The 27410-nt window shown below is 41.6% G+C and overlaps 3 protein-coding genes across 4 annotated transcripts in view; 1 reads left to right on the forward strand and 2 right to left on the reverse strand.

Annotated features, from left to right (window-relative positions):
* The window catches only part of zhx1 (zinc fingers and homeoboxes 1), a 20158-nt gene extending 10171 nt beyond the window's left edge, over nucleotides 1-9987 (forward strand). The window contains exons 9-15 of one of the 2 annotated variants that reach the window (XM_076081397.1): nucleotides 5380-5481; nucleotides 6129-6272; nucleotides 6992-7042; nucleotides 7158-7302; nucleotides 7499-7634; nucleotides 8337-8469; nucleotides 8585-9987. In XM_076081397.1, the coding sequence (XP_075937512.1) occupies nucleotides 5380-5481; nucleotides 6129-6272; nucleotides 6992-7042; nucleotides 7158-7302; nucleotides 7499-7634; nucleotides 8337-8469; nucleotides 8585-8749 (876 nt within the window). In that variant the 3' untranslated portion in view covers nucleotides 8750-9987. Of the gene's footprint in view, nucleotides 1-5379; nucleotides 5482-6128; nucleotides 6273-6991; nucleotides 7043-7157; nucleotides 7303-7498; nucleotides 7635-8336; nucleotides 8470-8584 lie in introns of those variants that run through there. The other variant, XR_012949532.1, reaches the window with a different exon arrangement.
* On the reverse strand, nucleotides 9787-14843 carry LOC142938155 (uncharacterized). Its single transcript, XM_076081400.1, has 6 exons — nucleotides 14549-14843; nucleotides 14025-14099; nucleotides 13771-13889; nucleotides 13399-13566; nucleotides 11765-11889; nucleotides 9787-11601 (listed from the first exon to the last, which is right to left on the reverse strand). The coding sequence occupies exons 1-6, from the start codon at nucleotides 14838-14840 to the stop codon at nucleotides 10338-10340; spliced, it is 2043 nt and encodes a 680-aa protein (XP_075937515.1). The 5' UTR covers nucleotides 14841-14843; the 3' UTR covers nucleotides 9787-10337.
* A 2663-nt stretch (nucleotides 14844-17506) lies between these two features.
* On the reverse strand, nucleotides 17507-26752 carry tbc1d31 (TBC1 domain family, member 31). The gene is made up of 23 exons (XM_076081398.1): nucleotides 26357-26752; nucleotides 25797-25937; nucleotides 25284-25399; nucleotides 24964-25142; nucleotides 24581-24732; nucleotides 24244-24403; nucleotides 23803-24003; nucleotides 23509-23682; nucleotides 23219-23298; nucleotides 22950-23096; nucleotides 22695-22828; nucleotides 22173-22306; nucleotides 21830-22009; nucleotides 21485-21717; nucleotides 21268-21340; nucleotides 21101-21180; nucleotides 20865-21000; nucleotides 20560-20652; nucleotides 19927-20055; nucleotides 19624-19818; nucleotides 19340-19409; nucleotides 19078-19209; nucleotides 17507-18453 (listed from the first exon to the last, which is right to left on the reverse strand). The coding sequence occupies exons 1-23, from the start codon at nucleotides 26425-26427 to the stop codon at nucleotides 18299-18301; spliced, it is 3165 nt and encodes a 1054-aa protein (XP_075937513.1). The 5' UTR covers nucleotides 26428-26752; the 3' UTR covers nucleotides 17507-18298.
* Between the last annotated feature and the right edge of the window lie 658 nt (nucleotides 26753-27410).

Consider the following 27410-nt stretch of genomic DNA (forward strand, 5'->3'; position numbering starts at 1 on the left):
ATTCCAAATGTAAAGGTATACCTTTTGTCTAATACTGCATGCAATAACCAAGACAAACAACTGCTCATTTTGTACATACAATATTTTGGGTTGGTATACTTGGCACAGTAGAAGCCTAATCTGGGATTAAGTCTTTGTGTAGCTTTAATAATACCAGTTACTTTTCGTTAGCAAGTCAACTGCAACTACGGACCTGTCTTCTTTTCTTTCTTTAAATCACGGACACGTTTTAGTCCTTTGTTATCACCACACTTGCAGTCAATGTACAGCAGCCATTCTGTGCCCTTTTGTTGAATCCTGGAGCTTCACGTGCTAATATGTAAAATGTATGCTAATTTGTACACATGATTCAAACTGGCTGTCTGCCATTAGCGTGTTTTAATCCACAGGTTAGGCTTAATCCTGCCCCCGGGTATCCAGCCCACAGTCTTTTACAGTGTGCTCTGTCTTTCCTATCGTCGGTCTGTTTTGAATGGTTTTTATATGTTTCTATCTATGAAAACTGTGTCTGTACAACTCTCTCCAGACATCGGTGGACCGCTTGTTACCGAGACAGACTCATTCAATATGTACAATAGAGTAGTGCTTTTTTAAACTAGAATCAGTTTTAGTGTTCAGACTGTATTGTTCACGTGGCTTTTTGGTACTTTGGTTGCGAAAGTATAGAATCAGAACTCAACAGAAAAGACATGTTCATAGATGAAGGAATTGCTCTAACCGATGTCCTGGTAGCACTGGGGGAATGTTTTTTTGCTTGTTAATAATGTCTCCAAATTTGAGGCTCGAGAACTAAGCTGTTTTATACAGATACATTAAATGTAAAATTATTTAATATCTCAGAAGCAGTTTGCTCGACATGACTCCTCATGTCTACTCAGACTCATGCACTATATAAAAGCAGGACTTGGTAATTTAGAAGTTTGGGAGAATCTAATAAAAGATACAAATCTGTTACATTATAGGAAATGTAAGTTCTCATGTTCTTCTCTGGATATTTCCGCCTCTGCTGCTCACATTTTGACCATTCGGTTTTAATCTGTCTCTCATGAGTCCCCCAACGTTATGGCATGGCCTTACTAAATCCCTTTAAATATGTTCTGTTCATTAGACAGGAGGTAGAAACAGAACCAGCCTGGTTCTGCTGCAATGTAAATATCTAATAAACCTTCTGTTTTAAATATGAATCGTGCATTTAAATAGATTTTTCCCAGGTCGCTGAGGTGACATGTCTGCTCCTTGAGTTGTGATTTTAAATCCAACAGTCATCATGTATCCCAGTTAACGTTGTGCAGTAAAGCTAAGAGCTACCATTGTGATCTGAGTAGTTTACCTGATGTCCTATTGTGCACATGTCACATCTGTAACCTTTGCTATACTTCTGCTACCGTCCTCACTTGTTTTCTCTATTTAGACAGGTAGTTGGTTGGATGTTTCTTACAGCAATCACAGAGTCAAATGTTTTCACTGTAGAGCAGCCAGCTTTTTGGCAAAAAAGAAGGAAAAAAACACCATGTCAGAATTGTAATGCACTGATGGTTTTCTTTTTTTTTTCATTTACAGTGAATTTTTCGCCGTTTTTCTGACCTATTTTTTATCTGTTGACAGTTTTTACCCCAAGTAATTGCTTCTCAAGGGCGTGCTTTGCTTTGAACATGTTTCACTTTGTTCCCGCTTCAATACAACTCTTACTTCTATGTATGTTTTACTGAATGGTGACAGTGATCTCCCAGCTCCTGTATTACGTTGCAGTTGGTTCCGTAGACACAGATGCTATAGGAAGAATACAATGATCTAACTGTATACTCTTAATAAATGTTGGAATGGAATGTGAAAATGACTTACTCGAGGTTGCAGGCAAAGATCTTTTTGTTAGTGACGACCTAAAACAGTTCACATTGGTGATATTCTGTGTCTACAGAACTGACACTTCCATCTACACTAAGTTATTCCTACACTCTGTCTGTACATCTGAAATGTGTTAAGAACTGAGAGTATAAACTTTGATTAAACATGGTATGTACTGTATGTGCGATCGCCTCGGCAGGCTTGCTTTAGAAAACTAACTTTTCCTTTCGTGGTCCCTCAATCATCAGCTTGTGGCTACCAGCTGTGGAGGCAGACCATTTGTACAATGTTAATTTAAAATCCCAGCTTTTATTGAGGCTTTGCTTTGGTTTCTCGCTTGATTTAGATAGGATTTATATTTTATACTTGTTTGAGGACAAAACCCAATAAATTTTGATCAAAAGATTTGTGCAGTTGTGAGCAACATGTTGCTTGTTTTGCTTTGAATAAATGTGAAATGAAGCAGTCTGGACTAAATACAGAAGCATAGAGGAACATACTGGATCACATTCAAACTATGACCCAACAAGCCAGTCAATCAATGGAGCTAACTTCTTTTGAGGAGGTTATCGTCACTGTTGATGGTATTAACAGTGTGCTTTACTAACTAAACCATCAGTGACGCAGTGTCATTTGTTGAAAATACATAGTTGTTGGTATTGTTATTTTCTTAGAGTCCATCAAAAGGCCATATTTTGTAACTGATAATCAAATGTATTTTGCAGCAGACCTACAATAACAGTACTTCACACAGACGCAGGTGGAATAGATTTGTATATATTTGCGTTTAACATAAAAATGTTTCTGTTGAAGCAAAGATCAAGGAAATGCTGTGGTATTTGCATGTGTCGGAACACTCATGCATTGACCGTAGGTGGACCAGAGAGAGAGCATTGTAGTCCTAATGTGTTGACAGACGTGGATATGGATCTGGAGGTGCTTTGGCTATGGAAATAACAGCTGGACTCCGAGTGACAACCAGGAGAGATGACGTTGCACGGGGTTACTGTATTTCTATAAAGGCAGCAGTCAGGGAAGAGAGATAAGTGCAAATATAGCTGTGGCTGGAAGAAGGCATCATTTGGAAATCATTGTCAAGAGATACAAGTCAGGCATCCATCCATCCATTATCTTCAACCTCTTATCCTCAACAGACTATCGCAGGGCAAAAGGCAGACAAGGTAAGGGAATTTACTACATCCTAAATTGTCTATTTTTTTTAATTTTTATAATCTTAGAGTGTCCTTACAACGTATTTTCTTCCTCTTAGATGTATGTAAATACATTTGTGCAATTTAAAAGAAATTGAAAGCTTTATTCCTGATCTCATTTGTGGTCACTTGTATAGAACATTTAACTTGTCCCGAGTCAACTGATGTATATTTCCTCCTTCAAAGTGAAGATGCTGTGGAGTCTAATACTAATCTCTTTGATTGGTAAGTAGCTCACTATATGTGCATGCATATCAGTGGATTTTCAAATGATTGACACAGAATGAGTTGTAGGGCTGGTCAACAAAAATGTCAATCAATGATAAACTGTAAATTTACTGCAAATTGCTCAAAACTCCCAAATGAAGCGCACGTAATTTCATCTTTTAGACGGAGGATTTGACTATATTGATGTATGTATAGTGCAGCAGGGTCAGTCTGCCCCGCTCAGTCCTGGTTCTGGTTCTCCCGTGCCTCCCTTCCCTCACGCGGACCAGCAATAAGGCCTGGGCCTGCAGGTGTTGGTGTTGGCTCCCAGCGGGGAGCAGCGCAGCAGTGAGGTGAAGCTCGGCTCTTGGCCGGGGAAAGAGCGTTGAGAATAACTATATAGAAATATCTTCTACTGATGGTCTCGTTTACTTATGAAGGTCATATAGAGTCATCAGTATTAAATTAGATTGTTTCACCTCCAGTTAAACGTTCCTCATGTTAAATTGAATTGATGTTAGCCTAAATTTCAGGTTTTGTATGCACTTAATTTGTAAAATGTTTGCAATGTGTATTTACAGTAGTGTAAATGTATCCTTCATTTCCATTTCATTATACTGTAAGATATTGATATTATAGCAAAATGTTTTTGAGGTTCGTAGACTTTTGTTCAACTGTGTAAAACCTTTGTTACAACATCAACGTTTTTTAAATTCACTTCTTTAAAATGGCGTTGGGCATTTTCACGGCCTATCATTATTTAATTAACTAATGCTGATGTGAAAAAATATGCCCATTCAGAAATAATGTTTGAGATGTCTCTCAAATATACAGAAATTTAAAAAAATGGATTTCCATTTGTATGAAATATATTTCTTATTTGGCCACATGTATGTTGTAAACCTTTGCTGATATATAACCTTTGCATTTCCAGCCCTCACTATGTTGTTGTTTTTAAATTACATTCTGTTTGATTGCCACTTACTGTATATGTTACTTCCGCTGCTTATAGGAAATATATGGATGTACGGTTGATATTATATATGTGTTCACTTTTTTAGGTTGGACACTATGAAGATGCAAACTTGCCTTTCACAATATATGTTTTTCGGGTGTCGGTATCAGTTTAAATTAAAGTTCAGATGTATTTGAACCACTCATTCTTGTTTTGTTGATGTGCCCTGCATGCGTCCATTTACATCATGGGTCGGAACCTTTCTGCCCGGAACCATTAAACCCCGGACACTGTATTAGTCGTGCAATTTAGACGTAAGGACTGCGTAACTGCGGTTTAAACAACCCTTAGCTGTTTCTTGTGACACGCTTACCTATTGAAATCAGGGAAGTGTTCATACTTGTCGGGTCCGAATGGAGATATTCGCCACGTTTGATGACTCTGTGTTTTTGGAGGCGAGAGACAAAGTCTCCGTGACTTTGTGTTCTTACAACGCTAAACTGTGTGAGCCGGAGGTGAGAGTTCAACTTAAACTGTTAACATGAATACAGCTGCAGTGTGGGACACCAGCACTACGGCGTGTGTAGGTGATGCTGGACACGGATGAAGGGACACCGACTTAAAATGCTCTTCATTGTGATGTGCTGCTGCTAGCTGGTTAGCTAACAAGCTATGGTTGATTTGACTCTTTCGTAAACGACATACACACTTATAATGTTAAATACGTAACAAAAAGAACAATAGTCAAAGACTAAATCTCACACTGCACATGTGAAGACAAAAAAGGATGCACGATGAAATACAATAAACCAAACTCTAAGTAGCATGTAGCACATACAAGTTGTGCTACATACAATTCAAACATAGACACAGAATGAGATGAAACACCAACAGTTTATATCTCCGTTGTGGGCAACACGTTGATATTTAGGCTCGTAGATATAGATGTATAACTGTAAGATATGATACTTTAATAAAGAAGGTAAAATCAATCCAGTTTATCCCGTGTTATTTATTTTGTGTGTGATCTTTGCATGTGGAGAAACACTCTTAAACGACATTTGGTGGATTTGTAATATGTTTGTAGATTGAGTACATTTTTTAACATTGCTCCAAATGATATGTGCTTTTAAATCGTTGTCTTCTCTTGTTTGTCTGCAGTGGTTCTGTGAGAATACTGCTCTCAATACAGATGATCCTTTGGAGAAGCAGAAAATCTACAAGTTCAGAGGTGACTTGGCTGTGAGACAGGGAGACCATCAGGTAATTCAGCAGGCGTTCAGTTTAGTCACTCATTTCTAATTTGAAGTACTTCTCTGCGGCCTTTGTGATTTTTCAGTTATGTTGACAAACTACCATTGAAGTTGGTGACAACTCACCGCTGGAAGCTCTCATTTGAATGTCCGTCAGCTGGTCCATGGGGAGCAATTTGCAGCAGCACTGGTGTCATGGGCCAGTCTTTGTTTCTGTAGAGCCACCAACATACAGGACTGAGATCAATAGATTAGATTTATTGTTTTAATGTGTAACAAATAATAAGACAACAAAACAAGAATAACCAAAATGAACAGGAAACATATACAGCAAAATTCAAATTAATATATTTACTATAATTAACACGGAATCATTTCCAAATAACAGACTTGTGAAAACCCACTCGTCACAACACACTGAAACTCCAGGGGGCGTAAAACCAGGTTAAATGTTATTTGCTGTATTTGAACAATGTACTTTCTGCTGTCATTATATGTAAATATATACACACACACACACACTTTTACATTAATTGCTCGAGGCAATTGAAACACTGGGTTTGACTTGGCTCATAACTTTTGTCACGTTATGTCATTCACACCGCTCTCCGTTGTCCACTATGAGGTGTGTAATGTTCTCACGGTGTGGTGGTACAGAAAGCCTTGGATGCATACAGCAGCTGCCAGGAGTGGATCGCTGACAACAACCTGACCATCAGAAGAGATGTACTGGAGGGAATGGCCCGATGCTGCACCAAACTGGGCCAGAGAGACAGAGCGCTGGACTTTGCCGACTTACTGGTAATTTTCTGTGAGCTTTTTTTCCTGAAAGGTTTCCCATGTAGAACAATGTCCCCTCTCTAACTGGAACAACCTGTTGACATTGTGAAATGCTTTATATACCACTTGGTGTTAAAGAAACAATCCAAAATTGTTAGATTGGTTGTGATTTAGTGTATTTAAATAACATTTATGTTTGCTCTTACTGTCATGAAATACTATTAGTTTATAAACATGAATTATACTGTACACACTGAATATAATATTAATGATTGTTATCAAAGTATAGCATTGTTTTGGTTGACTTTTTTTATATTTACCTTCCAGGCAGCCATTGCTTTTTATTCACAGGATGTTTGTTACTTGGTTCTTACTTCAGCTTTAAGAGCCAATAAAGATTAAGCTCAGATATTAGAACTTACTTGTCAAACAGAAAACGTTTTAATTACCAGAGTCCACATTTGCTTAGTGTCAGTCTTCTGTTTTAAAACATCCACCAATGCAGCTCATTATTGTAATCTGTTGTCTCTTAAAAAAATGGACCTACGTTTCCCACTAGCACCTGAACGCACCACCCCTGAAGAATGTTTCATCTCTGAAATAACATGAACTAAGCTTAAGTTCCTTAAATGTTCTCTGTGATAGACAACCTATCTGATGGAGCGAGTTGCATTTCTTAGTCTACTAAAATTCGAAAGGAGCCAGAACTCGGTAGTAATTTATACATCATCTTTCTCCAGAGCAAAGACGTGTCCAACACCTGTCACCTGACCAGCCTCCTGCTGCTCAAGGTCAGCATTAGCCAGAACACACACACGTAAAAACACAGTTCTTTGTGGGTCCCAAATCATTTTCTGCAAATGTGATAATATTCTTATTTAACTGAGATATATTCTTTTACCGAAGGTCAGCATCTACCAGCATTTTGGAGCCGTAGGATCAAAGATGTCTGCTCTGCAGCAGCTGTGTAGCCTGCTGCCCTTTAACCCCTGGCACTGGTACAACCTTGGACAGATGTGTCTGCAGCTGCTGGAGAGCGGCAGAACCACAGGTCGGATGGAGTTCTCTTCCTGTTTCTTTTAGCACCAATATAATTTAAAAGTAAATTATCCAGGCGAATCGTTGATTCATCGTTTTTATGGCTATGGTGAATGAACACTCTTGCTCTTTTTCTCAGGCAAGTAGCAAACGCATAGATGATAACTATATGATGTGTCCTCATGGTCCGATGTGTTCACCTCTACTAGGATCGTGTTCCCCAGAGAGGTGTGAGTCATCAGAAGAGCAGAATGATGGAGGGACTGAGGAACAGCAGCAGGAGGCAGCAGAGCTCAATGACAACAGAATCTGGCTGAAAGCTTGCGTCTGTTTCATCAGAACGAGGTACAGAGATTCTAATCTCAATGCTTCACGTACTGAAGAAAATATCAGCCAATTCACAGTATATATATTGTAATAGTTGAAAGAGCAGCTGGACCAGATGTTGTGTAAAGCACTGGCACTCAACCTTTTCAACTTAAGACTCACTTAAATTACGAGGAACACCTTCCTAAATATATAAGAAAAGAACATAACACGATAATAAAGGAGAAATATAAATCGTCAGCTGTAATGACCAAAATAAGTATTCTGCTTACCCTCACCCATCACTGCCTGTCCTTATGAATCCAGATTTAGATTCAAACGTAACTGGTCCTTTAAATTATGCTTTGTTTGAATAACTGTTTGTATTTATGTAAATTACTGAGCATTATTAATCTGAGCATTTATTTGGCAGTACTTGCGTGGCCCACTAGATGTCGCTCTGAGGCCCAACAGTGGCCCCTGGCCCGGTGGCTGAGAATAGCTGGTGTAGCCTTAAAAAAATGAATCTACACCTTAAAATACCTAGTTTTAATCAGTTGTCTCACACATCAGAAGTTCAGCCAGATACTCTGCAAAACATCCACTCAGTGACGATGTAATCTGTACAGATCCCACAATTAAATGTGTGCTCAAATTACAGATTTGCTCTGAGTATTTTATCAAGAGTTAAATGTGAATCATAGTGTCTGAATGTCTCATCGTCTCTTGTGTCTCCCTCAGACTCCTGCTGAGAATCCTTCGACAGCAGCAGTCGTCCTTCGTGTTGCAGCGCACTGAAAGCACTCTACAAATGACAGATGAGGTGTTACAGAGGCTGAGTCCCAAAGAAACAACCCTGCAGGCTCTCACTGAGGTGAACACTTGCTCCTGGGTTTGTTTGTACATGTGTCAAGGCCTTTGGGGCCGAGTCAGAGGATAGTTTTTACACATTAGCAGACTTTCAGTCTCTCTCTGTTTTGATCTCCCAGGTGGTGTCAGAGGACCTAATTCCAGAGAAGATGAGGGAGGACTGCCAGGACGGGGACAGTCTGGCCAGCGTGTGTGTGCAGAGCTTCAGGGAGCGCTGGTGGAACAAGATCCTACTGACTGGTGTGCTCGAGACTGATGGCCTTCAGACACGGACACAGTGCTGATGCTCCAGGGATTCCTGTTCATATATTAAGAAGTTGGCAAACAGAAAAGGGACCGAAGAACATGCCGAGGGTCCTGTCACTGTATAAATCCCATCAAAACGTGAAAGACACTGGATGAACTGAAAGCCAGATCCAAAGTCCTGCAACAGAAGTGGAAAAACACAAATACAGTTGACATTCTCAAAAATACCAAAAACAGCACAATATTCAGAAGTATAAATCACCGTCTTAAAATGTAATAGATTTTTTCACATTCTGCTCCTCACTTTATTGGAGCGCTGGGAGAACTGCGCCGTGAATCGTACATTTCAAGGCTTCATCCACTTCGTGTGTGCAGTATGATTCAGACGGGAAACAAAGTCACACATTTGTAAATCCTCCAATGTTCTGCCTAAAATGTCACGTATGCCTTAACATGTTCATATATTAAGAATGATTTTAAGAAAAATATTTTTTTCTGAAATATTCTCAAACAAAATGTCTTCTTTGAAACGGGCCTATTTCTATTATACGTAGGTACTTATGGTTTATCTACAGTTTATGAGGTGTCTGCCTGCAACATTGGCTGTTCTTAAAATGAACCATTACAACCGAAAGATAGCCAGCTGGTTTGATGATGTAACTCTGTAGCTCCACCCATCATTAACCTGAGCAGATGTCTGATTGGCTAATTACTGAAAAACACCTGTCTGTGTGGGGGTGAAGTCTTTATGACATTTTACGATATTTTTTAGACATGCTACAGTATAGCATATATATATATACACTGACTTTTTTCAAGAAACTGTTTTTCCAGATACAATGACAAACTAAACTGACTTTTCAAAAGACTATTTTTTTTTAAATGATTTTTTTCGACATACTATACTATGACGCTTTTATTACTATTTCTGAAATACTATGTTCTGACTTTTAGAATACAATAATACGACTTTTAGACTTTAACGCTCAGTACTACGGCCTTTTTATTTTTTTTGACATACTATCCTTTTTAGAGCTACTACACTTTTGCTTTTTGTAACTTTTTGAGAGTTGACTTTTTCAACTTGCTGTGCGATGACTTGTATAACTTATTAGACGTTTGCACTTAAGCCAACTTATTTAAACATTTATGTCTACAGTTTATGAGCTGCTTGTCTCCTAAAATGTGAACTTCACAATTGGCAAACTTTCAACGGTAACAAAGATTGCCAGTTGGTTTTTGTAGCACAATAAAAACCCGTGGCATAGGAAAATAATGTACATGCTTTTTTTATTTTATTCTTACACAAAACCTGATGCTCTGAAAAAAGTTAAATCGTCATTTTGTTAGACAACACTAGTTTATTATAATTACATTAGTTTAACACAGTAGAATATACTGTATATTTCACAATAATATTATAATACACTATCTTTCATTGTCCTGTATGATTGTACTGTGTGTGAGGGTGAATAAATGTGTCCAAGCATGTCAGTTTCTATAACACCAAAGGTCAAAATGAGTCCGTATATTTCTGTCAGATGTTTGGATTGAGGCTTGCCGAGTGTTTGCCAGTCATGCTCTTGCTCCTTCCAAATGATGTATTCCTACTGCTGTGAAACAGCCTCAAGTCCACCTGTCTGTCTGTCCCGCCCCGTAAGTGGTATTGAAGGAGCTATGGCGAGCCATAGGTCTAGGTCTTTCAGTGTGACTCTGGGTCATCCAGTTTAGTCTTGGAAGGGGTCTTCCCTGGTGGGAAGTGTGGGGCTGTAGATGTAGTATGGCTCCTGTACCTGGTAAAAACAGCTTGGAGTTGGACTGGAGCTGAGGTTTAAGACAAGCTCCCATGGCTGATGATGTTGACTCTATAGTTGGGTTTGCCTGAAGGGAGGGTTGGTGGTGTCTCTGGGGCTGATCTTGCCTCCTGGTTCCTAGAGAGGACATGTTAGTGTGTAGCCCAGATATCGGTCCTCTTTGGTGGCTCAAAGGGAACCACGGGCCTGTCTTTGCTTGTTTTTGCTGTGTTGTGGAAGGGGGCAGTTCTTTGGGATAATCACATCGAAAGTCTGATTTATATTTAAGTGAATCGTTCCATTGTCGTCTTTTTGTGTCGAGACCTGCAGCAATCCCTGAAGGCTCTGTTAACCTGTTCCTATTCCTTTGCCAAAAGACAAGACCTTCAGTACCCACATTATGGTGCTCGAGATTAGTCCCGAAAGTTGATTGAAAGCCGACAATCCTGTGCTGTCCTTGTGTGGGTGAAGCAGTGTGTACAGGGATATACTCTGGAGCCCTCACATGCTTTTCCGATGTCGTGTTGATGGTAAGGCTGGTAAGCTGAGACTGAACATGTGAGACATGGGTCAGACTGAGAGGGTTTGAGTGACTCTGGATCGGGGTTTCATTCTTCTCCAGAGGTTCCACATTCTTTTGTGCACCATGCTGCGTGAGGACAGCCCCCACTGTATGCTTTGATTTGCCCACAGACTGAACAAGATGTTTTGGGTACAGTTGCAGAGGTTCTTCATGCATTTGTGCACCAGTGCCTGCTCTGTGTAGAGGCTGGGTATCTGGATATCTCTGTGGATTGGATGAAACCGGAATCTTTGCTTTTGTCTGAGTGTTTTGAGCATTTTGATTCCAAACTTTGTGGCGCGCTGTTGTGGTCAGGCTCAATCTTGACTTACTGGCATCAGTGTTAGTGTTTTGAGCTGCATGTAATGTGGTGTAAAGAGGAAGAGTGCGAGGCACAGTGATAAAAGTGACAAAGCTGGGGACTGGTTTAGAGCTAGAGTATAGTCTGAGGAATTCCTGATGGAAAGGTATGACCCCGCTGCCCTTTACAAGAACAGCAAGACTACGATGGACCTGCCAGGACAGCCAGGAGAAACTGAGGAAACAACCGACACACACACAAGTCACAAAGGTAAAGTGGAAACTGACTAGACATGCAAATATGTTAGATATACACTTAGAAGAAGACAAACATTTATTTTACAAGATATGTTTTTTTTGTTCATGTGCATACATACAGTATGTGTGTGTGTGTGTACCTGTATGAGCCAGTCAGCACCTCAGTCCAGTCAGTGATGATAAAACTCTCCGTAATGTGACCGGTCAGCTTCCTGCCTGTCTTGGCACAGTAGGTTTGTCCGTCCACGCTGCGCACTGACAGCTTCTACATAAACACACAAACGCAAGACAGCAATTATTAATCAAGTATTCAATAAATACAAGTTTTGTTTTCGGGGGAAACAGACATAAAACACATTTCCTTAGCTATAGGCAGTCAGAAGTTGTGATGGTTTGAAAGTTTTGTTTGTTTAATTGGTACATATATATATATATATATATATATATAATGTAAATCGATATTTTTCAAAAATAGCTGGTGACTGCAGCAGCAAATTAAACTCTTTTAAAGATAAAAGTGCAAACAATGTATTACATATATGTTACATATGGAGATGATGGTATTGAAGATATACTACTGCAATGTACTTTACAGGTCAAATTGTGTGCTTTCTAACAATGAGTGTTGAATCAAATCCACTAAAAGATTGAACTTATTTAAAATAAAAATGACCTGCGGCACATTTATATCCCAAAATTAAAAATCACTTTTAGGTCAGACTCTTACGCCTGTGCTTCAACACCCTGCTGAGGGTCAAAGGTCAGCTTGTGAAAGAGAGCTAGAAACGTCTAATGAGACAAAGCAGACAGCAGCATGTCCATCACGTACTGTGGTTGTGGTGCTTTACGTGTGCAGAAATGTGTGCTGTGTGGTGCTTAAGCAGGGAAGCTGTAGCTCTTTGGTCAGAAGAGGTGGAGGTTGACTAAATAGCACTAATGATGATGGATGGAGGGTTCTAGCTGATGTCACATCCACCCCAAAAAAAGCTAATGCTTTGATGCACCTTCTTCTTTATCTTCAACAAGTTTATGCAGTTAAAGCAGCTAACATGAAACGTACAAATACAACTCATTTTTAAACCTCAGGGTTACATTTGACAATTTTAATCTTTCTCTAAGAAAGTGAGGCCTTGGATTTGTGAGTTTTTAAAATAGAAACGCTGTGTGTGTGTGTGTGTGTGTGTGTGTGTCACCTTCCGGGAGAGATGGGACGCAGGGCTTAGATGAAAAGGAAAACCTAGTTTAATTATTTTATCTACGGGATGGGAGATGAAGTAATGTATTCAAGGGTCCTCATTACAGAGACATACCCTAACTGTTGTTCTATCTGAAGTTTTAAAGATGGGAAGAATCGTATCTTCCTATTACAGAAGCAACTGTTAAACTCATGGCTACATCCTATCCTATCTCAGACCACTGATCATAGCTTAACTTCTTCAATATAACTATGCAATTTTATTTTTGGATGAAAAACAAGACTATTACTATTTTATTACTTTTTGCAGGGTGGGGGGGTTTCTATGTTAAAAACTTTATAAGTTATGATAGGACATGTAGTTTAAATCTATTTCTGTAATGAGGCCCAAGTGCTCCTCAAAGTGAGGCAAAATGTGTTTTGACCCGCCCCCCCACAGGTTTTCAGACAGCAAAATAAATTTCCAACAATTTTGATGAAGTCTGATTATTTCACAAGACCAAATGTTGGTAAAAAAAACTTAACGCAGCCAAGCTCAGACGGGCAGGTGGAGGGAAAGAGGAAGATGAGCAGACTCACAGGGAAGCTTCTGCTGTCGAGTTTGAGGTCCTGCCACATGCTGACGAACAGGTTCAGGTTGAGATGATCCAGCAGCAGATGAACAGACACATTCCTCTTCCTGCTCGCCTCCAGAAGATCACACAGCAGCTCTACATCACTGAAGTTGTCCATCACTATGGCCAGGGCCTACACACACACACACACACGGTCACATGTCAATCACTATAGCAAAGACCTGTACAGACAGATATGGCTCACTGGGTTTCTGACTTTTCAGCCCACGAAATCCAATAGCAACATTTTTAATCTTCTCTCACGTGTACAGGCATGTTATGTTCCTTTTTACGTGCAGGCACACGCTGAAGCACACACACACACACACACACACACCATTCCAGCTTTTCTGATGAACTTTCTGACCAGGTCTTTCATGCAGGCCTCCCTGGTGTCGGACTGCAAATAAACCTCAACGTTGGTCTTATCCAGGACAGGCTCAGTCAGCTTTACATCTGGAAAGGGACAAATAGATGAGAATGATTCGCCATGAAATTACATTGGGCTGACATACAAAAGTCTCTACAGGATAAGACAAGTATTTTTTGGAAATGACTTGCTTCCATAAAAGTTTTCTACTCCTGCAATACCTTTTGCAATAGTAGGATCACTGTCTGTGGACACTGCAGGACGTTGTGTGGCATCATCAGATGCACCAGGATCAGCTGTGTAAAAAACAAAAACTTGCATCAAGCTATGATAAATAAAAAGTGAAGCAACCAGCAATAGTTCTTTTACATCTAATCAGAATCAGAATCTTTTTATTGCGTAAGTACGTACACATACAAGGAATTTGGCTAGGGGATTTGATGCGTAACTGTAAAACACTGTGCAATAGTATGACATCATTTAAAATAGAAAATATGAAAATTCACAAAAACAAAAAAAACAAGAGTACGTTAAAACAAGGATATTATGAAAGTGTCACGTATTAAAAGAGAAAAGATGTGAAAAAGTAAGAAATTGTCCTGGGGATGTAGCGTCTGAGTGAGTGGGGGTCCCGGGCTAATGAATCAATCTCAGGCTATATCTTATGTTTTTAAACAATTGACAGCAAAGAGCCGGCCAAAATGTGAGAATTATACATGACAACGTAAAAACAAACATTTACAACCTGTGTTGCCATCCCTCCCATTTTCCAGGATGTAGGTCTTCTCCAGCTCCGACAGAAAGTCCACTTCTCCCTCAGCGTGCAACACCTCGTGGTATCCCTCTAAACCACGGCTGAGCAGGGAGTCCACTGCCAGCCGAGCGCTCTCGTTGTGGCTCAAGTCCAATGGGGGCCTGCTGGCTATAAAGTCGTAGCAAGAGGAGGAAGGGATGCGGAGGTCCTGAACCCGGCGCCTCACCTTCCCCTGGGGTTTTGACCTCCTGTACAACAGCACAGACGCACCACCGGTCTCCATGGATGATGCTTGTCTCCTTTACTGAAGTTTGGTTTGTAAGAGGTAAAATGATCTCATCAGACAATCAGTTCAACCACAAGCAGGCCCACGTAACAGCTGTGCATAATGAAAGAACTACTGGTTGAAGCACATAGAAAGGTTAAGAGGTGGACCCACCCCTGCTAAGACGGTTTCACAAGTGATGAGAGGTGACAGGTGAGAAAAAAAGTCATGCAATTAGAAATACTGAAAGAAAGTATGTTGTATAAATGTATAATGTATAAATGTTGATTCATAGGTACGTTCTTGGCATCATGAGTGAGATGTAATATTTGGCTTCAAGATATATTCCTATACTTCTACGAGGCATCGTGTGTGTGTGTGTGTTTCTGGTCGTTGATTGAGAGCAATGGAACAGAAAATGATCAACTGATTTAGCCTTTTTCCTTTCAGGGCCCGAGAGTGATTTAGAGCAGGTTAGGACGGATAAATGATGGGTGGAGGGAAAGAAAGGAATGAGTGACAGCAATGGAGACGGCTGTCATTTCAGCTCATGTCAAACAACACCTGGATGATTGAAGGACCAAAGCCTGAGAAAGTTCCAGGCACACCCAGTGAGCAGCAGACGCACACAGATCCTTAGCTGGAGCTTTAAAGTAAGAACACTTCAGATCTGCGTCTGAAATAAAAAAAAAAGACAAATTGCCTATTGTCTTGACATAAGCAGACACACAGACCATCAACACTCTGAAACAAACTCACTCCCCAAAATATCCGATCAAAACATACAGTGGGTACGGAAAGTATTCAGACCCCTTTAAATTTTTCACTCTTTGTTTCATTGCAGCCATTTGCTAAAATCAAAAAAGTTCATTTTATTTCTCATTAATGTACACTCAGCACCCCATCTTGACAGAAAAAAACAGAAATGTAGAAATTTTTGCAAATTTATTAAAAAAGAAAAACTGAAATATCACATGGTCATAAGTATTCAGACCCTTTGCTCAGTATTGAGTAGAAGCACCCTTTTGAGCTAGTACAGCCATGAGTCTTCTTGGGAATGATGCAACACGTTTTTCACACCTGGATTTGGGGATCCTCGGCCATTCTTCCTTGCAGATCCTCTCCAGTTCCGTCAGGTTGGATGGTGAACGTTGGTGGACAGCCATTTTCAGGTCTCTCCAGAGATGCTCAATTGGGTTTAGGTCAGGGCTCTGGCTGGGCCAGTCAAGAATGGTCACAGAGTTGTTCCGAAGCCACACCTTTGTTATTTTAGCTGTGTGCTCAGGGTCATTGTCTTGTTGGAAGGTGAACCTTCGGCCCAGTCTGAGGTCCAGAGCACTCTGGAAGAGGTTTTCTTCCAGGATATCTCTGTACTTGGCCGCATTCATCTTTCCTTCAATTGCAACCAGTCGTCCTGTCCCTGCAGCTGAAAAACACCCCCATAGCATGATGCTGCCACCACCATGTTTCACTGTTGGGATTGTATTGGGCAGGTGATGAGCAGTGCCTGGTTTTCTCCACACATACCGCTTAGAATTAACGCCAAAAAGTTCAATCTTGGTCTCATCAGACCAGAGAATCTTATTTCTCATAGTCTGGGAGTCCTTCATGTGTTTTTTGGCAAACTCTATGCGGGCTTTCATATGTCTTGCACTGAGGAGAGGCTTCCGTCGGGCCACTCTGCCATAAAGCCCCGACTGGTGGAGGGCTGCAGTGATAGTTGACTTTGTGGAACTTTCTCCCATCTCCCTACTGCATCTCTGGAGCTCAGCCACAGTGATCTTTGGGTTCTTCTTTACCTCTCTCACCAAGGCTCTTCTTCCACGATTGCTCAGTTTGGCTGGACGGCCAGGTCTAGGAAGAGTTCTGGTCGTCCCAAACTTCTTCCATTTAAGGAGTATGGAGGCCACTGTGCTCTTAGGAACCTTGAGTGCTGCAGAAATTCTTTCGTAACCTTGGCCAGATCTGTGCCTTGCCACAATTCTGTCTCTGAGCTCCTTGGGCAGTTCCTTCGACCTCATGATTCTCATTTGCACTGACATGCACTGTGAGCTGTAAGGTCTTATATAGACAGGTGTGTGCCTTTCCTAATCAAGTCCAATCAGTTTAATTAAACACAGCTGGACTCCAATGAAGGAGTAGAACAATCTCAAGGAGGATCAGAAGAAATGGACAGCATGTGAGTTAAATATGAGTGTCACAGCAAAGGGTCTGAATACTTATGACCATGTGATATTTCAGTTTTTCTTTTTTAATAAATTTGCAAAAATTTCTACATTTCAGTTTTTTTCTGTCAAGATAGGGTGCTGAGTGAACATTAATGAGAAATAAAATGAACTTTTTTGATTTTAGCAAATGGCTGCAATGAAACAAAGGGTGAAGAATTTAAAGGGGTCTGAATACTTTCCGTACCCACTGTACCTGATAAAGCCCCTGATAAAAACTAAATTAGCATATTTCATGTTGTATTAATCCATCTATGGATTCTGTTTTGTAGGAAAACGGCACCTGGACCTCCTTTCCTGCATACAGATGTGTACGTTACCCTAAAAGTATATCAAAAGGGTTTTGAGGGGCTGCATTACAACTCAATGACTGCTACGATCATTGTACAATACCAGACATAAGAACACAAAGCCTAACGCATGTGTATTTTAAAAGGCACAATGAAACAGAAGGTTGAATCAGGATTTTTAACAACATTTTATCAAAACCAGGGTTTAAATAAGACGAATCGTATAAAACTTATTTGAAATAAAAATTCAAAAAGGAGGCATCAGCGCAAATACTTATACATTGTCCAACTGAACTGGTGGGTAGTACAATAACAAATGCAGAGATGTAACAGTTTGTCTGTAGTCCAGTTAGATGTTCGTTACTGCGCTGTAGACACTATAGAACTAACAGATGTTTCGTCATACAGTTAACAGACTAGACACAGTACCTGAATATTGTATGTTGCATCAGATTGTCCCGTGATCACACGGAGTAACGCTCACCGGCTACAGACGGACTGCAATGATACAACACTGGCCATTGTCTGTGTCTGGAGTGGCCACAGAGTAACAATAAATTAAACCGTTGTTGCTTGTAGGGATGTTATCAGAGAACCCACCTATGAATGATGGTTGACTTAGATCCTAGAGAAGTGACACAACCTGAACAATCATGTGCAGATCGCATGAAGCAACACCACAACCCAAAGGATGAGCCTGTTTCTGTCCTCAGTCAGAGGACTACGGTCTTAATGGAAGACACGGGGTGTTCATGAGATGGTGGCTGATGGTGCACAGTTCAAATGTTTGACTCCATGAGCATTAATAATGTTTAGTTTAAGGATGAGCACTTGGGAAGTGGTAAACAGATAGCAGCTGGCCTGTATGCTCCTCAGTCTGAGTCATTGTTTCTGCTGTTGCAGCTCCCTTGAGACAAGAATATGTTTTTGTGACGCTCTGACGCCAGAGAGCCGTTGGTGGTCACTGGGAGACAGAGGACAGTGTGTGCACAGACTGTGAGGAGGCAGCGCTGCCCTCTCTGGCTCTGACCGCCAGCTTCCGTCTCAGCTCTCGGATTTCCTTCATCAGTTGTCTCTCGCCGCTGTCCAGCTGGGCCCGGCCTCGGTCCAGGGAAACTGTCAAGAGAACAAAGTATTTATACACAAACCTAAGATAGAGACGGTCATGTTATGTAGAGCTGAAACAATTATAAGATGAATCGATAAGTTGATTGACAGAAAATGAATCGACAAATATTTTTTTAATAAAAGAACAATTGTTTTAGTTCATTTTCAAGCAGAAATGACAAACATTTAATGGTTTCCTAATGTTACCCGAACTGCTTTATTGCAACAATTTCTGGTTCGGGGAACGCTTGAGGAGCTACATGTCTGTCCAAGGTGGAGCTTTCAATTCTATGATGCTATAATTAATTAAAATGTATATTTTAATTGTTATATTTTGTGAGTCAAATCAGAATCTGCAACGTAACCAGTGACATTTCTGTCAGGGAAATGTAGTACTACAATGTTTTCCTCTGAAGTAGAAGTATACAGTAAGTAGTGACCTACTACTGTATGTAGTGACCTACTACTGCAGGTGTACTCAGGACCCAAAGGAAGCGCAGTGTTGAGTGTGAAGTCGTTTGTATGAGCGGTTGTCGAGAAAGCTGCAAGCAGCAACAAACACCACGGGCCAAGCATTGAACAGGCACTGCGCTCGTCTTTAGAAAACATCACAGCATATCCACAATGACTTACAGTTGGTGGAGGTGCTTTCTGAAGGTGAGCTGCTGTTCAGACACACCGTGTTGGTTTCTGCCTGCTTTGGGAAGGTGGCAGATTTGGTTCCAACATAAACAGCAGTGGTGGCACTGGGTCTTTGAGGCAGTCCTGTGGTGGAACAAAGTGATGTTATCACCGTCTGACACTAAGCAAACACTGTAATATTAGATCCACGATGCAATGGACAGGTCAGCAGCACAAAGGCCACATGAAAACTGGTGCACGTGTGGAGAAATACCTGTGCCTGCTGAAGACAGGGGCTGTTGCTGCTCCTGTAACCGGGCTCTGGAACTCATTACTTCATCCCACTGCAAATCAACAAGTATTCATCTTCTGAGTGATCAGTGATGTTTTTATATTTCAGACATTGAGACGCTCAGATATGACGTTTCTAAGTGACACAAATATCAATATTTTATTATAACAAAACAGACCTTAACATATGTCATAGTAATCATACATACACAAGCCAACGCATCATGTAAATTGTTGTGTTGACAAACATACTCTTGTTCTTCTCACCTTCCTTCCTGCCACATCTCTCATGGTGTCAGCCAGTCTCTCCTCCTCTGCCAGGGTTTGCCTGTGAAGCTCTGCCAGTTTCTCTCTCTTCCTCTCCTGCTCGGCATCGACCTGCTGCAGGCGCTCCGCCACCTCTCTCTGCCAGTGCGACTCCAAGTCCAGTTGGCACGCCTCCGCCATGGACTCCTCCAGGGCCTGTGTGTGTGTGTGTGTGTGTGTGTTGAGGGAGAGAAAGTTAGAAGATTGTGTGCCGACGTATGACGATAATATTACACCGACTCCATATTGGAATGCGCCACCCACCTGCATGTTTGTCTCGGTGCAGTGTAGCAGCTCTGTGTAGCTCTCTTCCTCTTTTTCTGCCCTCCTCATCCTCGTCTCCACCTCCCCCTCAACCTCCCGTCCCATGCGCTCCTGCTCCTGAAACATGTGCTGAGGGAAAGGGTCATGGAAGAAACTAATGAACACTTGAGACTCACAATTATTACAACAATCAAGAGGTTGAAAGTGATGTTATTACATGGTGGGAATTCACTGTGATTATTACATCAGCTAAATATGTATTGTCCGATTGTCTAGTCCTCGGTGTTTGATTGTAAGTACATGTGTGATATCCATTTGTTGTGATTAAAGGAGGCTACAACCCTGAAGTCTTGGATTAGATACAACCATGAGTGAATTTGCTTCCTGTAACTTAATTTTGTTTCAAAGTGAGATAAAAACTTTAGAGGCCGAGTTGTGATTGTTGATATATTTAATGCCCAGTGAGAAAGCACATTTTATACTTCCAGGTATTTCAACAGCAAAATGTGTTTAAGAGACTCATCATTTGGGAGTAAAGGGTCGCAGAGAGAGAGAAAAAGGAAGGGAGTAAAATGAATGAAAAGAGGATGTTGTGAGAGAGGAGGGAGGGGTTTAATGCGAGCAGTTTGTCACCTGTTCAAGTCGCCTCCTCTGAGCCTCCAGCTCCATCTGTCGGACTTCTAGATCCTGGACTGCTGCAGTTGTTTCTCGCTCCCGGAGATCCATCTGTTGCACAACATAAAGGTTGCTGTTGGGTTAGTGCTCAAACATGGAGGTTATTAAGTCCATGACAGATTCTTTTGGTAGAAGTTAACAAATTGAGACAAGCGTGTTAATGTGTTGAGCAGAGGGTGGGATTACAGCCCAGGATCTCTGCTATGGCCAATGTGGGCTCCTTTATATAAGAAGACCACTTTGAATCTTAACCACCAGGTTACCTTTCTACTGATGTCCTGATCTAGTCTTTGGACCTGTGAGGCTCTCAGGTCCTGCTGGTGTTTGAGGAAACGTCTTTTAGTTGCATCCAGCAGCTGTAACTCCTTCACCTTCAGCTCTCTCTTCATGGCTGCCAACCTGCAGAGGACAGAGTAGTGTCAGCAGCAGCCCACTCTGCTAAATAACATTGTTCTTTTTTTCCCCTCATAACAATGAGGTGCGTGTCTCGTGCTTTTACTTTGCCCTCTGCTGCGTTAGTTTTTCCTCTTCTTGTGCCAGGATGTTCCTGCGCTGTTCCTCAGCCTTCTGCAGCAGCTCCTGTTTTCAAATCAATCAAAGTATTGAATTCATTTAATTTACATACCAGGCTTGCATTTCATAGACAGATTAAGGCCCAATATCTACCTGTTGTGCATAATAGGCCTCCTCTTCAGCCTGGCGACGCACAAAATCTGTGTGCAGGGCTGACACCTCCTGTCTGATGAGACATAGACACACAATTCATCTGCTGCATATTTTCTCACTCGTGACTTTGATGTGTATTATCTAAGGCTCTTTCTAGCTAATTAAACATACACGTCTGCTCATACTAACACTGTCAACACACTATGTTTAATTTCACCTCTCACGGAGATACTCCACCTCCTGCAGTCGTATCTTCTCCCTCTCTCGGCTCTGGTATTCAATGATGAATTCAGGGTAGTGGTTGAACACGGGGTACTGGCCATTGGTCAGTGGTGTTAAGTCAGAGAGCATATTCCTGGGATGGATGTCAGCTGGTGTGCCGCCCATGAGCCGGTACGCTTCTTTTATCATGGCTCCCAAATCCAGGTTGTTACGGTGGTGGAAAAAATACTGAAAGGAAAAAGAAGGGGGGGGGGGGGGGGGGTCAATTTGATGGAGCAGGAGAGAAAGACACAATTACAGACTTAATATGGGTCTGACTTTATTTTCAGAGGACAGTTACCTCAAAGTCCTGTTTCTGGGAGCAGAGCAGCAGAGGCTCACGGCAGCAGGTGATGTAGGCCACACAGGCCATGAGCAGGAATGATGGATGGTTGGAGAAGATGTTGTCAAAGAGTCGGAGCCACTCATCACGGGTCAAAACCTCAGAGAACAGGGTCTCCAGCAGGGGCCACACATAGAGCTGAGACAGATATAGAGATGCACAATAAAATCTCTATATCACATGGGTGTGAAACTGTGAGTGTGGAGTTCCAGGACAGTGGTCTGTCCACTCGTCCAAGGGTGGACGAGTGGACGAGCGGAGTGACTCTTCCGGGTTGTGCGTACTTGTGTACTTTGGTTACCTGTGAGGTGATGCCACAGTCCACCAGGTGCTGCAGCAGTTCCTTGTCATGATGAGCCAGAACGTTCTCCGCCATGCTCAGGATGTTCAGAGGAGGGTTGGGGAAGTACTCAAACCAGTGCTGACCCCAATTCACTGTGCAACCAAACATCCAAGTAATCAAGAGACTGATAATACATCGACGTTGCCTCAAGACATTCATATGTCTGATAAACAGAGACAAAATTGAAAAACTTGAAATAAGTTTAAAGAATTAAAATGGTTCCAAATCCATTAGTGTCAAAGTTTTAGTCTTTGGCTGCGCACACTGAAGCAGTGTTGTTTGGATTAAATGCTTATGAATGTAGCAGTGCTACTCTCTACACATGAAACGGGTACAACACGTGTAGTAATTCAATACTTTACACAAAGCAGCAGCCCAAAAACACAGGAAAGCTTTCAAATGCGTGTAGTGTACATTTCATACATTTTCATAATGTTGTGTTTACTGGGAAAATGGCCTTTCATAATAACCATGAAGTACCTATAACAGTGGCCACCACCTCAAAGCACAGCATTGGGTTGTTCTGGAAGAGCTTGACAAAAGGGAAGGCTACTAGGGGAAGGTACTCCACCTCTCCAAAGATGGCCGCCCAGTGAGCTAAGGCAGACAAAACCCTGTTGAGTAGAAGAAGATGAAAAGTATGCGATTACAAAAATAGATTTAAAAAACTGAAATACTTAGAGTTGCAATAGTGTGTGTGTGTGTGTGTGTGTGTGTGAGGGAAAGAGAGATTACCTCTGTAGTCCCCTCTGTAACTTGTGACTTTTGATGGGGTACTTATCATGCAGAGTGAGGTAGGCTGAATGCAGGCCTTTATCAGTCAGACTGCTGTACGCCGCATGGTTCTCTGGGAGACACAACAAAGACCGCCACACAAACATCCTGCGATGTGGACACAAAAGTTAAATCGTGTGAATCTGACCACACAAGTGTTAAAAGTTGGCATGCAATTGTCAGTTATCAAATAAATGCATGAATCCCCCTCCTGTGAAGGTAATCTTTACCTGTATTTAGCAGGATACTCTCCAAATGCCTTGAGCATAGCCACCAGCCTCTTCTTATTTAGACCAGCAGGTAGTTCATTCTATTGATTGACACAAAAGGGTAACCCTCTATGAAGTGACACACTTTAGTCTACTTTGTCTAGTCAGGGGGAGGGAATGCTTTGTGTGCATTTATGGTGGAACATCTCTGTAGTAAATAAACTCCACATCAATCTATAAAAAAATATATATAACTCACTATATAAAAAAAAAAACCCAGTGTGTTAAGACATTGTGTGTGTTGCTCCCACCTCTTTATCTTCAGCTGTAGACCCAGCAGGGGGTCTAAGTATCTTCACATGTGTACGCCTAACCGAGCTCTTGGCTGGTCTCTGAACGACCTCTGACCTGACCTGGACCTTTAGGTTAGACAAGTCCTGATCAGCTCCACCGCCAGAGACTACTGCCACCTGGGAGGGAGGAGGCTGGGTGAGGGGCACAGACAAACACACACAATATGAATACATATAAATTATTAATATCAAAAAACGAGAAAGCTCTTGAACCTCGTACATCTTTGTACTGTTATCGTAACGGACTGTCACCTTGTTTAGTTCCTGTGTGAGACTCTGAACACTGTAGACATTTATGCTTCCATTATCCATGATGGCCACAACATGTCTGCCGTTAGGGCTGACCGTCACTGTGGTGATGGCGTCTTCGTGGGAACCCATGTGGAAAAGCAGCTTGTAAGTGTGAATGTTGATGAAGCGCATAACGCCGTCCTGACTCAATACACCTAGTGTCTGCAGAGACAAATAAATAGTCTCAAACTCAGAGGGGTACACAAGCAGAAAAGTTAACATGTTAAACATGTGCATACAGAGATACAGCAGCCGACTATAGGCTCATTAACATGCAGAGATAAGCAGACGGGGCGGGGCCTCTTCCAGGCAAGTGATGAACAAGATGTCTAAAATTGAAACAAACAAGATCCCATTGCAGGAGCACAGAGGAGGTGAGAGAGAAGTCTGTAGTCTGTGTACCTGACTGGCTCCTCCGTCAAAACTGTCGGGCAGGAATTCAAGCTGTCGGACGGTTCGGACCTGCGTGGGCATCTGAATCACCCTAATCAGCTGTTTGCTGTCCAGACACCACAGGTGCAGCAGGTTGGAGCGCCCCCCAGCAGCAAGGCTCTTACCATCACTGCCAACACAAGTCTGGTATCAGCATTCGATGAAGCCTTCTGATCCACATTTTATTTTTATTGTGCTTATGAAGTGTTTAGAGGTCAAGAAGGGTGGGAAATATAGTCACGAAGAACTACGCTGGAAAGCTACATAATCGACAAGCTAGTTAGCAGTGGTGATGCAGGAGACCCACCGTGTAACAGCAAAGGCCTTGTAGGAGATTTTGGGTCCGCATTCGGGGACCGGGAGCTGATATTTGCAGAACAGCGTGTCGCTCTCCCAAGCAAAGATGGAGTCATCGCTGAAACAGCTGAGAATGGTGTTACTGAGAGGCAGGAAGAACACCTGCAAAACAAACAACAGCGTAGAATGACCATGACAACAACGAAACAAATTTAAGGCACATCATTAATGTACCAGACATATCCTGAAGTATCAATAGCTTGAAATGAACCTAAAACCTAAATCCCTATCTGACAGAAAATATAACACTTTGTCAGTCCTCAGAAAAATGATCTGGTCATGATGTGACCAAACATCAATTTGTAAATGTTGCTCTTTTTTTTGCACGTTTACCCTCTGAATGCCAACAGACTGCCGGATGTTGAGCTTCCTCTTCCTCTGGAAGGTGTCCAGGTCCCAGAGCTGAGCCGTGTCCAGGGACGTGGTGATGGCGTAGCGACCTGAGCTGTGGACAGAGATGGACGAAATGGCCCCCTCGTGACCCCGCATCCAGCTGACCAGCTGCTTTGTGTCTGAAAGAAACAACCCAACAATACCAAGTGTCATTGAAAATGAACTTGTTTGGAAAAAGTCCCGAGAGCTTAAAAACAGACTACATCTCTGAAAATCACTACTTAACAAAATGAAGCAATGTATGGATGTGACCACACTACCTTTGTCAAAGCACTTGATGGTGTAGTCAGCCAGAGCCACAAGGAACTCGGTGGTCCTGCGAAGGCTGAACGCCAGTGCGGTGCAGGCCTGGCCCGTCTTCTGCACCAGACGAAATCTGCCCCAAGAAAGAAACAGTGAAAAACACAAGATCACAGAAATGTGAAAGCACTATCTGCTCTACATAGAAAGAGAGATACATGTATTGTTTTAACATGATCATGTCCTTGTAGGTTTAAAAAAAAAAAAAATTGAGTAGAAAATAGAAGTGTGCAAGTATATCTATCATTTTTTTCCAGGTGGGAGAAGAGCAGTGTCAACATTAAAAGACTATGACTGGCACTAACAGGACGTGAGGACACAGTAATGACAGTTAATGGACCACAACATTCCTGAATGTCACAATTCCCATGTAGCCAACTGTTGTAAAGCAAATAATATTCATGTAATATAATACGAGTGATAAACAAACACTTAAAACACTATTTTTGGGACTTTTGAGCACAGTCAGTCACCTGTTTCTACTGATGTCAAATACATAGATGTTGCCATGCTGGTCTCCAGCCAGGAAGGAGTCTCCCGTGGTGTCAAAGGCCACATGGAGGAAACGCACCGTCTTGGCCTGCTGAGCAGTGCGGACCACCGTCACGAGCACACTGAGGGAGACAACGTCACACGTTAAAAAAAGGTTTAACGCACACTCAGACAGGTCTCACGTGAAGAGCGACACATTTCAGTGAGTCGCGGCTGCCCTCTAGTGGTTAGAATACACTCTGAAAAAGTGTCTGAACGACAACAAATCTTAAGAAGCATCCACTGTGAATAAACAATACAACGTTACAGTTTATGAGATGATAAGTAGAGTGATGCCATTCAAGTGTTTACAGTTCAGACTCGTGAGAATGTACCAATGCAACAAGTGTGACTGAACTTAAATGCAGCCAAAGCAGCAATCTACCCTTCAGTGTTATTCCAGGCTGAGACATTTCTGTTACAAATACATTTTACTATAAAACATTAATCCAGATAACCGTGTCACTCCCTGCAGCATCAGGTGGTCATGACATCAACCTACGTCTTGCCTGGTGCTGGTTTTCGGTGCCAGACTTTCCCCTCTTCTTTGTTTCCGATGTCCGTCACCTCCATCTTAAAGACGTCTTTAGAAACACGTTCATAAAACAGAAGGATACCCGTCCCTTACCCTCCGTACTTAACTTAATGTCACTGCCCCAGCAACAATGATAGCTAACGGGCTAAGATTAGTCGGCTAATCTCTTTAAAGGCGGAGCAAACAGCGCGAAATTTGAAAGCGCCTCATTCAGTAGCGTGATATTTAGTTTTAAGTTACGCTCAACACCGTTTAACTTTAGTCTCGACTCAACAGTCCCGGTCTACTAAACGCGTAGCACACTTTACGCTAGCAGTTTTCTTCCACTTCAGTTTCAGTGGATTTTTTGCTTGTTTTAAGGACGGTTATTTTGTCGCCCAAAATTGACGTAAAGGTAAACAGAGGAGTGCATGTTGGGAGTTGTAGTTCAAAACTGTTTTGACTAAAATACAAGATTATGATACAAGACCTACAGATAATAATGTTGTAAACTGTAAGTGACACTCAGTGAATTGTAAAAAAAACAACAACATCTTCTTTGATTTAAAAAACGACACCATTTTTTAAAAGTTTGCTTGTATTTCCCTCAATGAATGTCTAAATACAGGTGTCCCTGAAGACAGAGCGTCGTCAGAAGGTGCGCTTGAAAACATAAATAGTAATGAAGACTCAGTTAGTACACTGACTTGGACTAAAGCAGTCAGTTAGCGACGTGTGTCTGTTAAAGAACGGATCTGAACAGGATCCTGTTTTTTTAACTAAACATAAGCAGCATGATTTCAGAATTACTGATCAGTATCACCTTCATTCACTGAGCGCCTGAGTTGTAAGAGATGTTAATTAAACAATTGAACAATGTATATTTGTGTAAATGGTTACATAAAATAAGAAATGAGTGGAAGACAATTCTAACTTCTTCATTTCTTTCTTATTGCGTCTTTGCTTCTGTTGTCGGACCATCAGGTTTTCCTTTTTCTTATCTAAGGATATATGCTAGCTTTAATTCACCCATGCCTCTTTA

Source organism: Anarhichas minor, unplaced genomic scaffold, assembly GCF_050575085.1.
Source record: "Anarhichas minor isolate MPS153535 unplaced genomic scaffold, ASM5057508v1 ptg000080l, whole genome shotgun sequence".
Taxonomy (NCBI): domain Eukaryota; kingdom Metazoa; phylum Chordata; class Actinopteri; order Perciformes; family Anarhichadidae; genus Anarhichas; species Anarhichas minor.